Raw genomic sequence first — 15,090 nt, 5'->3', positions numbered from 1 at the left:
TACTAAATACCGAATGTTTTTCTGTACTCAATACTTAAATGTATCTATTCAATACTTTCACTGTTGCATTTTCATTCAGTAGAAATGGTAGAGAGAGATTGCAAAATTCTACCGTTACAATTATATTAAAAACTAATTTTAATAATTTCACTAATCAAAAATACAAAATAAAAATGTTGTAAACGATGATAAAAAAAATAATAAAAAGTTCTAAAATAATAACAAAAAAAATAATTCTTATGGAATTTTCTTCACATTTTGTTCGAAGAAATTATTAAAAATTTACTACTATATTGCTTACAATATATGTTCCAATCAAAGTTGGGAATAAACTAGAGGTAAAGATTGAATAAAATGTTTGTGAAAAAAATTAGTTTGGCTAATTAAAATTGCTAACTTTGTCTGTTTTTTTTTAAACTACCCATTTCAAATAGAAAATGAGAAATCTAAATTTATATTGGCAAATTGAAAAAATCCAATTTTATATTGCAAATCGAAATTAACATTTAGAAATTGAAGTAGAGAAAATACATCTCAACTTATTGCTGAGAAACCCTAAATTATATTGAGAAATAATAAATTTATATTAAGTTAAACCACAGATTATTACAGATATGCAACAAATGAAAGTTGAGAAAAAAGTTATCATTGGTTGTGATTTGCAGAGTGAGAGAAAAAATATAATTTTCAATAGGCAACGAGCGTGAAATATTTTTGTCTTTCTTTTCAAACCACAACCATTTTAACATTTTCTTTTTTTTCTATTGAAAACAGCTGATTCATATCTGTATAATTTATGGTTTAAACGTTATACTTTGGTTTAAACCATAGAGAAAATATACATAGAGGGAAAAAATAAACACAAACAAATGTATATTTAATAAAAAAAAATAACATACACATTTTTGAGTGAATCTGAATCTGATCTATTTAATTATCTTTAATAAATCACGTTAAAAACTGAAAGATGGCATAAACGAAATCAAATAATTTAATTTTATTAAAATGAAAAAATCCTCTATATTATCATTTTCATAAATGCACATTGAATATTTTGAGAAGATAAACCCTCTATCTATCATAAAGTCCCCAATAATGCAACATTTTAAATACCAATTATATGTCAGATTCAGTAGTTGCTTTAAAAAAATATTGTAGAATACCGAATTTTAATAGCTCTCCTGAAAAGTAGTCCCTCGATATAAAACTCTGTTATATATTTAACAGGATTTATATTTCCAATAAAGGTATGTATTTGGATCAAAGTTATTTACAAAAAAATAACCAAATCATTTACTGTAAACCATGACACAACAATAAATATAATTTGTAATAATTTGTACAAATTATTACAGGAAGTTTCAGGATTCCGTTCGTTTACTTTTAAAAACTTGTAACGAGAGCAAGAGAGTGTTAAAAGTGAGATAGAGAACATGATATTTTTTACTGGATATTTTTTGTCCAGTCTATAACGGACATAGGTACGTACAAACAATTTTATTTCCTCAAATTCAACATGCCATTATCCTTTTACCAAATCTGGCAACTCATTTCAGCTGACATTTCTTATCAACAGTCGTGGCTAGATAAAACCAATTTGTTTGTAAAATTGTTTGCATTATGATAACAAAGTGTGGAACGCTGTGTAAAAAAATCGTATTTTTAATAATATTCGTTATACTTTTAATTGAAAGTGCAGGTATGGACGAAATTAAACATTACTTTACAATAATCAACTAAAGATTTGCTAAAAATATCACAAGATTAAGACAAATAAGTAGTTTTTTCCAAATAGTATGTACACTATTGATGAAAAAATTGCAACCCCAATTGTTTGTTTTGAAAAAATTCTGATTTTGGTATTTAATTTTTTAACTTAATTTAATTATTTTTTAAAGATTCCCTCCATCGCACACTTAAACACTTTGAGATAATTCACAAAAATGATGTCGAACATCGTATTATAAAACTGGGAGCTAATTCTAGCAACAACTCCTACAACACTATAAATGAAATAGAGTTTAAAACATTGGGTAGAGATTTCCATTTGATATTACATCCACATCGTGAAGTACTCCACAGCAAATTTAAAGCATACACTGTGGATGGCGATACTAATGAGACCATAGTACATTCAGGTAGGTTAACATTAACTGGTATGTTTATAATAACAATAATAAAAAACATTTCGCACAGATCATGATAATTGTTTTGCGGGTCGTGTTTTTGGCGAAATGGAATCTCATGTTAGAGCCCACATAGAAAATGGTTTAATGACAATGTCTATCAATTTACCAGATGAAACATATCATATAGAGGTAACTACTAACTGTTAGTTTGGATTTCAAATGTATAATATGGATGTAAATCTTTTAAAAAATGTCTAGCCTACTTGTCGTCATTTGCCCACTGCCAAAGAAAATACAATGGTGGCTTATCGTTTATCCGATGTCAAAATAAAACATCCTCATGGTAATGAAAAGGGTGGAGCACCCTTAACATGCGGCAATGTTAAGGAAGGTTTAGGTAATAGTTCGACAATATATTTTAATTATAAGAGTACATATTTATTTTTTTTAAATAGAACTTGAAACCGACAAAGACGTTGATGAGGAATCAAACCGTTTAGAAACAGAAAATAAACATTATCATACAAATCTTTTACCTTTATCTCAGAATGAATACCAGAAAACAACCAAAATCCAAACTGATCAATATGAAGAATATGAAGAATATACGCGTTTAGAACCTCGCTCTCATTGGGATTGTGTGGTCGACTTCTTTTGCTACGGAATAATTAGTTATACTTCTCAATATCTATTATTATATTACTATGATTATTGATCTGCTATTCTAAATTTCAATTTCTATTTTCTCAATATTAATTTAGATTTTTAATTTGAATTTTTTCTATTCTCAATATTAACTTGTTTTATGTTTTCTCATTATTAAATTGGATTGATTACTTATATTCAATTTGTATTTTCTCAATATTAATTTGGATTTCTGATTTAACATTTTTTTTCTTAATTTTTAATTTATTTATTTCAAAACATGTAATATAAAGCCATAGAGGCCAAAAAACAATATTACATAGCAGTAACAGTAATACCTGAAATATACAGTATTAATACATTTATATACATACATATATAAATGCATTAAAAAATATTGTTATAATAAATATATGTATAAAACAAAAAAAATTCCAACATCCGCTATAGACTCTGAAAGCATCCAACTGATGAGCTCCAAATTGGTTTCATTAGAAAGGAAATTTGGTGAAGATGGTTTTAGACACATTTTAGGTCCATTTTCGAATTTTCCCATACAAAAATTTTTACCAATGTTGAACTTATGAAAATGTGTATGTCTTGAAATTTGTGTATAGGTCCCGATGTGTAAATCCACTATGAAGGGATTTTTGGAAATTCTTATTTTAAGGGGGTATCTCTACATATCCGGAACTAATAAAGCTAGCTCCAAAAATCCAACTTAATCTAAATTTATGCAAAAAAATAAGTGGACAGGTGTGTGGTACTTTTTGAAGGTTGTACTTTTAAGGAGTTAAAACGAAAACCCAGTTTTGGTACTTCTGTGTATCCCATATCTCATAAATTTAAATTGAACTGTTGTCCTTATAAAATAAATTCAAATGGATCTTTGTACTAAAACGGGTCAATTACGCATAGTGCTGTACTTTTTGAAACATGATGGATTGCTAATTCGAAAATAATTTTTTTAACTGTCGAATTCGAAATACGACAGATTCGATTCAGTTTCAACTCAGATAAGTATATTTCTACTTTGGTAGAAACTGAGTGATTAATAATGAAAATACGATAAAAGTGTTAAATAGATTTTATATTAAAAAATCATTATAAATACGCGATTTGACATTTTGGAAGGTTGTTTTACTGTAGGTACTGCTAACCATAGAGAAAACACATAGAGCGGAAACTCTCCTGTCAAAGACCTAACTCAGTTGTCAAAAACCTAAGTGGTGAGAATGTATTAGTAAAAAAAACTATGTGAAAACAAAAACAACACTCGTATGTGTGATTATTTTGAGTAACTTTTTGTTTGAGTTTTTTTCGAGTTTCCGCACTATGTTCTCTATGCTGCTAACAAATTTTAAATTGAATGGACATACCCACCCGTGATTGATGATTACGAACATAATTATGTTAACTTTGTTAGTTTTTCGGTAAAAAATCACAATTTCCAAGAATCACCGTGCTTTCATAAAAAAAGGTTAGGGGCCGTAGAAAAATAGATTTGTTGGATGTTGTAAACTAGCGATGAAGAAACAAAATTACCACAATACATATAAATTACATATCACTTATAAATAACTCAAAATGTGAAACTGCGCACTAAAATTTTCGAAGTGAGATAGATTTGTTGTCATTAAATTTATAATAAAAGTAATTGAAAAGTATATAAATCTCTGTTATATACATATATAACAGGATTTACATTTCCAATCACGGTATTTGGATCAAAGTTATTTATAAAAAAATAACCAATTCTCTTCTATCATTTACTGTAAACCATATATTTTTTGTGAGTTAGGATAGGACAAGAGGGTCGCAAATAATTAACTATTAATAAAGTGTAAATATACAGAATTGTATGAAAATTATGTTAATATTAAAAATCTGATTACTTTTCGTATTTTTTATATAAGTTTGCTAAATAAATCAATAGTCAATAGGAATCTGAAATATAGAAATTTTTATTCTTATTTACTGCTTTGTAATATACATTACTGTGAATAAAAATAAAATAAATAAATTGCAGCATATTGACCCTGTTTTATCAGAGATATATACAGATTTTCTTGATTTAACATCATCGAAGAAAAAAGATAGCATTACATTTTACATACGTATTTGCTATTCCTTTCTAACGATGGTGTTAAATGTGTGATGCCACTTTGATACATCATTTTAACATCGTAACGTATCTGTTCATAATCAAGGAATTTAATTTTCTCAAATTCAACATACACATACACCACTGCCATTATCCTTTTACGTAATCTGGCAACACAGTTCAGCTGACATTTCTTATCAACAGTCGTGGCTAGAAAAATCAATTTGTTTGTAAAATTTTCTGCACTATGATAACAAAGTGTCGAACGTTGTGTAAAAAATTCGTATTTTTAATAATATTCGTTATATTTTTAATTGAAAGTGCAGGTAACGCTGAAATTAAACATTGCTTTACCATAATCAACTAAAGATTTGCTAAAAATATCACAAGTTTAAAAGAAATAATCAATTTAAAATACAAATACTATGTACACTGTTGATGAAAAAATTGCAACCCCAATTGTTTACATATACAAAATTATTTGTTTAGAAAAAAACTTGATTTTTATTTTAATTTGTATAACTTTTTTAAATGATTATTTTTTAAAGATTCCCTGCATCGTACACTTAAACACTTTGATATAATTCACAAAGATGATATTGAACATCGTATTGTAAAACGAGGAGCTAAACCCAGCAACAACCCCTACAACACCATAAAAGAAATAGAGTTTAAAACATTGGGTAGAAATTTCCGTTTGATATTACATCCACATCGTGAAGTACTCCACAGCAAATTTAAAGCATACACTGTGGATGGCGATGGTAATGAGACCATCGTACATTTAGGTAAGCTAACATGAACTGGTATGTTTATAAGAACATTTATAATAAAAATATTTCGCCTAGATCATGACAATTTCTTTGCGGGTCGTGTTTTTGGAGAAATGGAATCCCATGTTAGAGCCCACATAGAAAATGGTTTAATGACAATGTCCATCAATTTACCCGATGAAACATATCATGTAGAGGTAACTACAAACTATTAGTTTGGATTTCAAATGTATAATATGGATGTAAATCTTTTAAAAATTTTCTAGCCTACTTGGCGTCATTTGCCCACTGCCAAAGAAAATACAATGGTGGCTTATCGTTTATCCGATGTCAAAATAAAACATCCTCATGGTAATGAAAAGGGTGGAGCACCCTTAACATGCGGCTATGTTAAGGAAGGTTTAGGTAATAGTTCGACAATATCTTTTCATTATAAGAGTACATAATTTATTTTATTAACTAGAACTTGAAACCGACGAAGACGATGATGAGGAATCAAATCATTTAGAAACAGACAATAAACATCATCATGAACATCAACATACAAATCTTTTACCTTTACCTCAGAATGAATCCCACAAAAGAACCAAACGACAAGCTGATCAGTATGAATATACGCCTACAAAAACTCGTTGTCCTTTGCTTTTGGTGGCCGACTACAGATTCTTTCAGGAAATGGGTGGTGGTAATACCAAGACCACTATAAATTATTTGGTTAGTTTAATTTAGAATTTTTAAATGATTTGTATACATGTAATTGCTTTGCTTACAGATAAGCCTTATAGATCGTGTTCATAAAATTTATAATGACACTGTATGGCAAGATCGTTCTGATCAGGAAGGATTCAAGGGCATGGGTTTTGTTATTAAAAAAATTGTGGTTCACTCAGAGCCAACTCGTTTAAGAGGCGGAGAAGCTCATTATAATATGATTAGAGAAAAGTGGGATGTTCGTAATCTTTTGGAGGTAAGTTTGAAATTTTGTTAACTAATTTTTTGAATAGATATTTTTTGGAAACAATTCATGGTTCATACGAAATTTACGGATATATCTAAGGTTCCTAATCGGGAAATTTTTTTTTTGGGATATGCCGGAAGAATTCGGAAATTTCTTTATAAGTTTTCTTAAAATTACGGAATTTGGTTACCCCAACTAAAATTTTGTCAGACACAACTTATATAGTGAATTATTTGACTATCTATAAAATCGGTTATCGCAATAAACAATTTTTTTCTGTGTGACAAAAACCGAAAAATGTTTATTTAAAACAGGAAAATTAACAATTCTAGTAGGTCTATTTTAAACAAATCGAAATTTAAAGATCTTAAGGAATGTTTGAGATACTTAAATTAAAACTTCTATTAATGTTCGTATTTAGAGAATATAATGACGATAATATTGGTTTAAATTGGTTTATATACAATCTGATTTGAAAAAGTTCTGTTTCAAAACGAATTATATTAAATATATTTTTATTATTATTACTTTTGAAAAATTTTACTTAAATTTTTTTCCTAGAATGAACAGTTTTTTAATATTTCCCGGGAATGGAAAAAGTCCGGGAAATTAGAACCCTAGATATATCTGACATATTTCAGTGAACAGATATTTGAAAATTTAATTGTTTCCTGAAAATCATCATCAGTTGTTATTCATATTATTCAAATATTCCATTTTATCTTTCAAATTTATCTAAATATTCATTTAAGGTATTTTCACGTGAATACAGTCATAAAGATTTTTGTTTAGCGCATCTTTTTACGGATTTAAAATTCGAAGGCGGTATTTTAGGTTTGGCTTATGTTGGCTCACCTAGACGTAATTCCGTTGGAGGCATTTGTACACCAGGTTAAACAAAAAAATAGATAAATTCAATTTCATGAACAATTTTCTTTTGTTTTTATATATAAAATATTTTTGTTTAATTTGTTTTTCTTTTTATTGGAGAAAAATTTTAATTTTCAGAAACTTATGTTTCTGCAAGTTTTTTATTGTTATAATATAATTTTTTTTTTGTTTCACTATTTAAACAAAGGCAATTGGAGTTTTGGTTAACATAGATCACGTAAAAAATATCGAAATATTGGAAAAAAAATCGAAGCTCAAGTTTTTAATACCCTTCACCATAGATTAAAATAAATACATAGAACGGAAAGAGATAGAAATGTGAATGAAAAAAATTAAACAAAATTACTCTCTTTTCAGAGACGAGACCTAATTGTCAAAAACCTAACTCTTGCAATATATTCTCAGGAATTAGGTTTCTGGCTCTCAGTTACCTATCTAGTTGTCATTCCGTTTGTAATTTCTACATTTTTCATTTGCTTTTCCATAAAGTATTTATATTCTGGATGGTTATATGGCGGAGTCGACATAACCATGTATGTATGTTTGTTTTAATCAACTTTCCGAAGCCCCAAATAACATGCATACATGATTGATACATCAATATATCGTTAACTTAATATAGATTTTTTATCTGTAACTTTATTACTAAGAAAACAATTTTGATATCTAATGATAGACATTTCGACGTATAATACCAAAACAATTCGGACCGACAATGGGTTAAAACCGGGAAAAATATTTTTAACCCCAAATTGTTTCACCAAAAATTGTTTTCAATCATTATATTAAAGTATATTTTGGTGAAGGGTATACAAAATTCGACATAGGCGAATATAGCTCTTTTACTTCTTTATAATCAAGTTATTTGTCTAGTGCTCTATTTTTGATTGTATTTTGAATTTTATTTTATTAAATATTATTTTTTAATGAACTTTTAGTTGAAAATGTTGAAATCCTAGGAAAAACTGTATTAGTTGCACAACTAGTTCTGGAACACACGCATATAACCGGTACTCATTCTAGTTTGGCGTAACGACTAATTATTATTTTATTTAAATTTCCACCTTCCGAACAAGTTCTATCTACTATTTACTAAGCCGAGGTAGACAATTTCAAACAAAAACTGATTTCAGAATCGTTCTGAAACCAGTTTTTGTTTGAAATTGTCTACCTCGGTACTGGTTCTACGGAAGCGATATATAACTAACACATCTTCTTAAGAACAGTTCTATAACAAGTTGTCATACTTGGAACTAGTTCTGGGAACCAGTTAAAAAAAGTATTTTCAAATCCTGGCTTATTCTACTTAAGAACGGGTTCTAGAATTAGTTGAGATATCAATAGATTTATAGATGTTATCAAAGAATCTGATGTGGTTCCGGTTATAGTCGTTCTGGAATTAGTGATTATGGAACAACCCAGCAAAAATTTACATGATAAAGAAGGCAGGGTCCAAGTGGTGATTTTCGAAGCATGATATTTACATTAACGTGTCATTAGAGATTATGCGAATATTTAAATATGAATGCAATACATAGGAATTTGGATTCCCTTATTCTATTTCGCAATAATAGTAACTTAAATAGATAGTGTTGACAATAAAGATTGTCTAAAATTACTTTACAATGAGCTCTTTGAATTATAATATACTACTTCCAAATTTTTTTGCTGGGAAGTTCTAAAAAATTTCCTGGGATTAATTTATTTTCTGTTAAACTATATTTATTATTATAATCATTTTAATTTTTCTTTTAATTACTTTCAATTTTATTTATAATAAATTACAAAAATATTTCCATTAATTTTATTTAAATTTCTCCACACATAGAATACTTTAAGAATGGTTATACACTTTATTTAAATTCCGGTCTAAGTAGTTCACGCAATCATTATGGCCAACGTGTTATAACACGTGAAGCTGATTTAGTCACTGCCCATGAGTTTGGTCATAATTGGGGTTCGGAACATGACCCTGATATTCCGGAATGCTCACCTAGTGCCTCACAAGGAGGTAGCTTCTTAATGTATACTTACTCTGTTAGTGGCTATGATGTTAATAATAAGGTAAAGGATCTAAATTCCTATTTAATTCACTTCAATAACAATCGCTCTCTTAGAAATTCTCTCCCTGTTCTTTACGTTCAATACGCAAAGTTTTGCAAGCCAAATCGGGTCGTTGTTTCTCAGAACCCGAAGAATCATTTTGTGGCAATTTACGTGTTGAGGGTGATGAACAGTGCGATGCTGGTCTTTTGGGTACCGAAGATAATGATGCCTGTTGTGATAAAAACTGTAAGTTACGACGTAATCAGGGCGCTTTCTGCAGTGATAAGAATTCGCCCTGTTGTCAGAATTGTCAGTTTATGCCGGCGGGTGTCAAGTGTCGTGAACAGGTTTATGCTACTTGTGAGCGTGAGGCCAGATGTACTGGCACCCATGCTGAATGTCCAAAATCACCAGCAATGGATGATGGAACCATTTGCCAGGAAAGAGGACAATGTCGTAATGGAAAATGCAGTAAGTATCGATTGAAAATTAAAAGTGAGTTCGATTTGCCTCTATAATTACCTTTATATTTAGTACCCTATTGTGAAACCCAGGGTCTACAAAGTTGCATGTGCGATATTATACAGGATGCTTGTAAGAGGTATGTTTTGTATAGTTTTATTATTTGTTTGGTAATTTGTAGTTTCTTCATTTTTCATTTGCGCACCCATAAAGTATACACTCAGGTCTCGTTTTATGCGGTTTTTTTTATGCGGATTCAAATTTATGCGATTTTTAAATTAACGATTTTTTTTAGAATTTTCGCAGATTTTTAAATTTTAGATGTTTTTAATGAAAATGATATTTTACCATATGATGACAATATGATTATATCATCTAGTGATGAAAACGATGCAGATAATTATTCAGTGATTCAGATTAATCATACATATTTACAGAATATCCTTAAAAAATGTTGCAGCTTATTTTTTGGATCATTTTCTGTAATTAATGAATGAATAATGAATTAATATTATATTTTTGTTTATTTTTTTTAACGTGTTTTGTTTTTATTGTTTAAGTAAATGAAATAAATATATTTTTTTGTTGATTTTTTTATGCGATTTTGTTTGAATTTTTTAATTAAAATTTTAATTTATGCGGTTTTTCAGAATTTTGGAACGAATCATTAGTTTTTATATGAAGCTAGAGTATCGTTTTATGCGAATTCAATTTATGCGATTTTTTTTTGGAACGCATCTATCGCATAAAACGATACCTGAGTGTATATGTATATTTTTGATCGTTATAGATGTCTTCCAGTCGAAATTAACTTTTCGAGGCCCGTAAATAACTAACATAAATAAATTACAATAGGTTCTATCGGGAGATATTTAAATTCGGGAAAAACGGTCCACAAATGGCTGAGATATAAGCAAAAGACCACGACTACCTTAATATTTGGCTTATTTATACCCTTTGTTATTTTCAATCTTTTTATATTTCATGAGTAATATGTATTATGGATCATTATATCTGCTATAGTACAACCTAGGTTGATATTTAAAATCGAAAAAAATACGTTAACTCGATTTTTCACACCCTTTTTTGGATATCTAATGACGTATATACCGACATAGAAATTCGGGCCGAAAATGGGACAAAATCGTGAAAAATAAGTTTTTAATTCGATTTTTTTTTAACAAAAATGTTGTTCAATCTTTATCTTAAACTATACTTTAGGTAGAGGGTATATACGATTAGCTGAATATCTCTTACTCTAACTTTTTATAAAATTAATTTGTTTTCCGTTTAAAATCTAATGCCTTGTTATTTATGTATATTTTTAATATATGTAGGTGCTGCCGCATGAGTATTAATGAAACATGCTTTCCAGTGGAACCGCCAGATGTTTTACCAGATGGCACGCCCTGTATACAAGGATTTTGTAATAAGGTAGGTTAAAAACATCTAAAAAACACAAGTTTTTAAATATGGTATTTATTTTTCAATTTAAAGGGTGTTTGCGAAAAAACCATACAAGATGTGGTGGAACGCTTTTGGGATATAATCGAGGAAATAAATATTAATAGAGTTTTAAGATTCTTAAAGGATAATATTGTTGGTAAGTTCAGAAACTTCTAATTCTAATCTTGCACAATCTGGGATCTCTTGTCAAAAACCTTTTCAAATGGAGAATCTAAGCGAATCTGATAAATTTGAGAAAAACGCAATTTTTTATATGTATGAGAGTATATTTTAAATTTCTATTTATTTAAAGTCGCCGTTGTTCTGTTCACTTCCATCTTTTGGATACCGGCTAGTTGTGTTATTTCGTATTTCGATCGTAAGAAATTACGGCATGAATTGAAGCAAATCGATTGGAGCCAAAAATTAGATTTAATACATCCCAGTGATAGACGTAGAGTTATACATATAAGGTAAATATTTAAAAGTTCACAATGTATATGGGGCATTTCATGTCAAGTGAACCAACTTTTGAAATCGATGTCTTCCGATCGGGATGAAATTTGCACCAAGGTTAGCTCTATTGGATAGTAACTCAGACACAATTTTTCAACAACATCGGTCGAGAACTCTCTGAGTTATAGGGGGTAAAATTTTGACAATTTGGTCAAACAGGGGTTTTTTCTTATCCATGTAACTTATTACCTATTGTTCTTAGCAAAATGTGTCCCAAATAGTATAGATAGCTATTTCTTCGATCTTTCGAAAAAAAATATTTAAAAAAAAAAATAAAAAATTTTTAATATTTTTTTTCCGAAATCAAAAACTTTTTTTTTTTTTTTTTTTTTCTCTTTTTTTTTTTTTTTTTTTTTTTTTTCTTAAAATAAAGTTTAGATATTTTCCTTGAACACCTACTTGGTCGCTTAGTGGGATGCGAGTGGGATATCTATCAAAATAAATATTTTGTAACTCAAAACATCAAATTTTTGACTTTTTTTGCAAAATCAAAAACTTTGTTGACTTTTTTTTTTCAAAATGGACCCTTTTTTAATCTTTTTTTTTAGGTCAAACAAAAGCTTAGATATTATCCTTGAAGACCCTTTTGGTCGCTTAGTGGGATGCGAGTGGGATATCTATCAAAATAAATATTTTTTAACTCAAGACTTACAATTTTTGACTTTTTTTTTTGCAAATACGATTTTTTTTCCAAATGGGCCCTTTTTTTAATTTTTTTTTGTAGTCAAAAGAAAGCTTAGGTCCATTCCTTTAAGATATTTTTAGTCCCTTAGGATGCGAGTGGGATATCTATCAAAATAAATATTTTGTATCGCAAGACATACAATTTTTTAATTTTTTTTTGCAAAATCAAAATTTTTTTCCAATATGGGCCCTTTTTTAATTTTTTTTTTTGCTCAAAAGAAAGCCTAGGTCCATTCCTTTAAGATATTTTTAGTCCCTTAGTGGGATGCGAGTGGGATATCTATCAAAATAAATATTTTGTAACAATTTTTTAATTTTTTTTTGCAAAATCGAAATTTTTTCCAATATGGGACTTTTTTTTAAAAATTTTTTTTTGCTCAAAAGAAAGCTTAGGTCTTTTCCTTTAAGACCTATTTTGTCACTTATGAAGATGTGAGTAGGATATCTATTAAAATAAAAATGTTGTAACTCAAGACATTCAATTATTGACTTTTTTTTTGCAAATTCGAATTTTTTTTCAAAATGGGCCCTTTTTTAAAAATTTTTTTTAGTCAAAAGAAAGCTTAGGTCCATTCCTTTAAGATATTTTAGGTCCCTTAGTGGGATACGAGTGGGATATCTATCAAAATAAATATTTTGTAACTCAAGATATACAATTTTTGATTTTTTGTCAAAATCAAAAACTTTTTTGACTTTTTTTTAAAATGGGCCCTTTTTGTAATTTTTTTTTTTTTGCTATAAAGAAAGCTTAGGCCTATTCCTTTAAGATGGTTTTGATCGCTTAGTGGGATGCGAGTGGGATATATATCAAAATAAATGTTTTGTAACTCAAGACATACAATTTTTGTGTTAAAACATTTATTTTGATAGATATCCCACTCGCATCCCACTAAGGGACTAAAAATATCTTAAAGGAATGGACCTAGGCTTTCTTTTGAGCAAAAAAAAATTAAAAAAGGGCCCATATTGGAAAAAAATTTTGATTTTGCAAAAAAAAATTAAAAAATTGTATGTCTTGCGTTACAAAATATTTATTTTGATAGATATCCCACTCGCATCCCACTAAGGGACTAAAAATATCTTAAAGGAATGGACCTAAGCTTTCTTTTGACTACAAAAAAAAATTTTAAAAAAAGGGCCCATTTGGAAAAAAAATCGTATTTGCAAAAAAAAAAGTCAAAAATTGTAAGTCTTGAGTTAAAAAATATTTATTTTGATAGATATCCCACTCGCATCCCACTAAGCGACCAAAAGGGTCTTCAAGGATAATATCTAAGCTTTTGTTTGACCTAAAAAAAAAGATTAAAAAAGGGTCCATTTTGAAAAAAAAAAGTCAACAAAGTTTTTGATTTTGCAAAAAAAGTCAAAAATTTTATGTTTTGAGTTACAAAACATTTATTTTGATAGATATCCCACTCGCATCCCACTAAGCGACCAAGTAGGTGTTCAAGGAAAATATCTAAACTTTATTTTAAGAAAAAAAAAGAGAAAAAATTTTAAAAAAAGTCAAAAAAGTTTTTGATTTCGGAAAAAAAATATTAAAAATTTTTTATTTTTTTTTTTTAAATATTTTTTTTCGAAAGATCGAAGAAATAGCTATCTATACTATTTGGGACACATTTTGCTAAGAACAATAGGTAATAAGTTACATGGATAAGAAAAAACCCCTGTTTGACCAAATTGTCAAAATTTTACCCCCTATAACTCAGAGAGTTCTCGACCGATGTTGTTGAAAAATTGTGTCTGAGTTACTATCCAATAGAGCTAACCTTGGTGCAAATTTCATCCCGATCGGAAGACATCGATTTCAAAAGTTGGTTCACTTGACATGAAATTCCCCATATATATTTCCTGATTAATATATATTTTTTTTTTTATTTTAGAGTACCACGACAAAAAATTTCAGTAGCACGCATGTAGTCAATTTAAATAATAAGGTTTATTTTATCGTACTCTAATAATTAATTATTCATTAATTTTACTGTAATTCCATTTATAATTGAAAATATAAAAATTTGTCAGATCTGTTGAAGGCTCAAATGTCTTTTAACATTAAATAAAGTGTTTTCCACAAAAATATTACTATCTAGAACTTTGGTTCGTTGAAATTCTTAAAATATTCCCTCACTAAAAATTATAAAAATCAAAATTAATAAGCATTTGCAAAGATATGGACATGGTTAAAAGGCTCTCATAAATATCTTAATTATACAGACATCCGAGCCAAAATCAGCACAAATAAGTTTTATATAAGCCGAATAGTCGGGATTGGCCGACTATACTTTCTTACTTGTAATAAATGCAAATTTACATGTTTGTCAACTAGTTATTGATTTTACTTTTAAGCTGAAGAACTCTTAACTCTGGAATATGTCGAAATAGGAAATAAACTCATCATTTGGGTTATAATTTCTAAAAATTTTCGAAATCAACCAT

The 15,090-nt window shown here is 28.5% G+C and overlaps 2 protein-coding genes across 3 annotated transcripts; both read left to right on the top strand.

Moving 5' to 3' along the window:
• The first annotated feature begins 1,611 nt into the window (after nucleotides 1-1,611).
• On the top strand, nucleotides 1,612-2,971 carry LOC135964159 (ADAM 17-like protease). Its single transcript, XM_065516258.1, has 5 exons — nucleotides 1,612-1,699; nucleotides 1,899-2,138; nucleotides 2,197-2,318; nucleotides 2,388-2,526; nucleotides 2,585-2,971. The coding sequence occupies exons 1-5, from the start codon at nucleotides 1,621-1,623 to the stop codon at nucleotides 2,842-2,844; spliced, it is 840 nt and encodes a 279-aa protein (XP_065372330.1). The 5' UTR covers nucleotides 1,612-1,620; the 3' UTR covers nucleotides 2,845-2,971.
• A 2,145-nt stretch (nucleotides 2,972-5,116) lies between these two features.
• Nucleotides 5,117-14,715, top strand: Tace (ADAM 17-like protease Tace). Of its 2 annotated transcripts, XM_065516255.1 has the most exons (14): nucleotides 5,117-5,204; nucleotides 5,427-5,666; nucleotides 5,727-5,848; nucleotides 5,918-6,056; nucleotides 6,115-6,365; nucleotides 6,424-6,618; nucleotides 7,362-7,500; nucleotides 9,329-9,564; nucleotides 9,618-10,017; nucleotides 10,081-10,147; nucleotides 11,346-11,442; nucleotides 11,506-11,611; nucleotides 11,768-11,927; nucleotides 14,538-14,715. In XM_065516255.1, the coding sequence occupies exons 1-14, from the start codon at nucleotides 5,126-5,128 to the stop codon at nucleotides 14,572-14,574; spliced, it is 2,268 nt and encodes a 755-aa protein (XP_065372327.1). In that variant the 5' UTR covers nucleotides 5,117-5,125; the 3' UTR covers nucleotides 14,575-14,715. The 2 variants fall into 2 exon arrangements, with proteins under 2 accessions (XP_065372327.1, XP_065372329.1); XM_065516257.1 differs by lacking the exons at nucleotides 7,362-7,500; nucleotides 9,618-10,017; nucleotides 10,081-10,147; ... (2 more) ...; nucleotides 11,768-11,927; nucleotides 14,538-14,715 and having other exon boundaries at nucleotides 9,329-9,496.
• The last annotated feature ends 375 nt before the right edge of the window (nucleotides 14,716-15,090 follow it).

This window comes from Calliphora vicina, chromosome 1 (assembly GCF_958450345.1).
Source record: "Calliphora vicina chromosome 1, idCalVici1.1, whole genome shotgun sequence".
NCBI lineage: Eukaryota > Metazoa > Arthropoda > Insecta > Diptera > Calliphoridae > Calliphora > Calliphora vicina.
This window is presented reverse-complemented; position numbering and strand designations above follow the sequence as displayed.

Excerpts from the sequence above, each read along its gene's own strand:
- LOC135964159 (XM_065516258.1), top strand. The coding sequence starts at position 1,621 with ATGATAACAAAGTGTGGAACGCTGTGTAAAAAAATCGTATTTTTAATA. Across the intron at positions 2,139-2,196 it reads TGAGACCATAGTACATTCAG|ATCATGATAATTGTTTTGCG; the intron begins GTAGGTTAACAT and ends CATTTCGCACAG. Across the intron at positions 2,527-2,584 it reads CAATGTTAAGGAAGGTTTAG|AACTTGAAACCGACAAAGAC; the intron begins GTAATAGTTCGA and ends TTTTTTAAATAG.
- Tace (XM_065516255.1), top strand. The coding sequence starts at position 5,126 with ATGATAACAAAGTGTCGAACGTTGTGTAAAAAATTCGTATTTTTAATA. Across the intron at positions 6,619-7,361 it reads ATGTTCGTAATCTTTTGGAG|GTATTTTCACGTGAATACAG; the intron begins GTAAGTTTGAAA and ends TATTCATTTAAG. Across the intron at positions 10,018-10,080 it reads ATGTCGTAATGGAAAATGCA|TACCCTATTGTGAAACCCAG; the intron begins GTAAGTATCGAT and ends CTTTATATTTAG.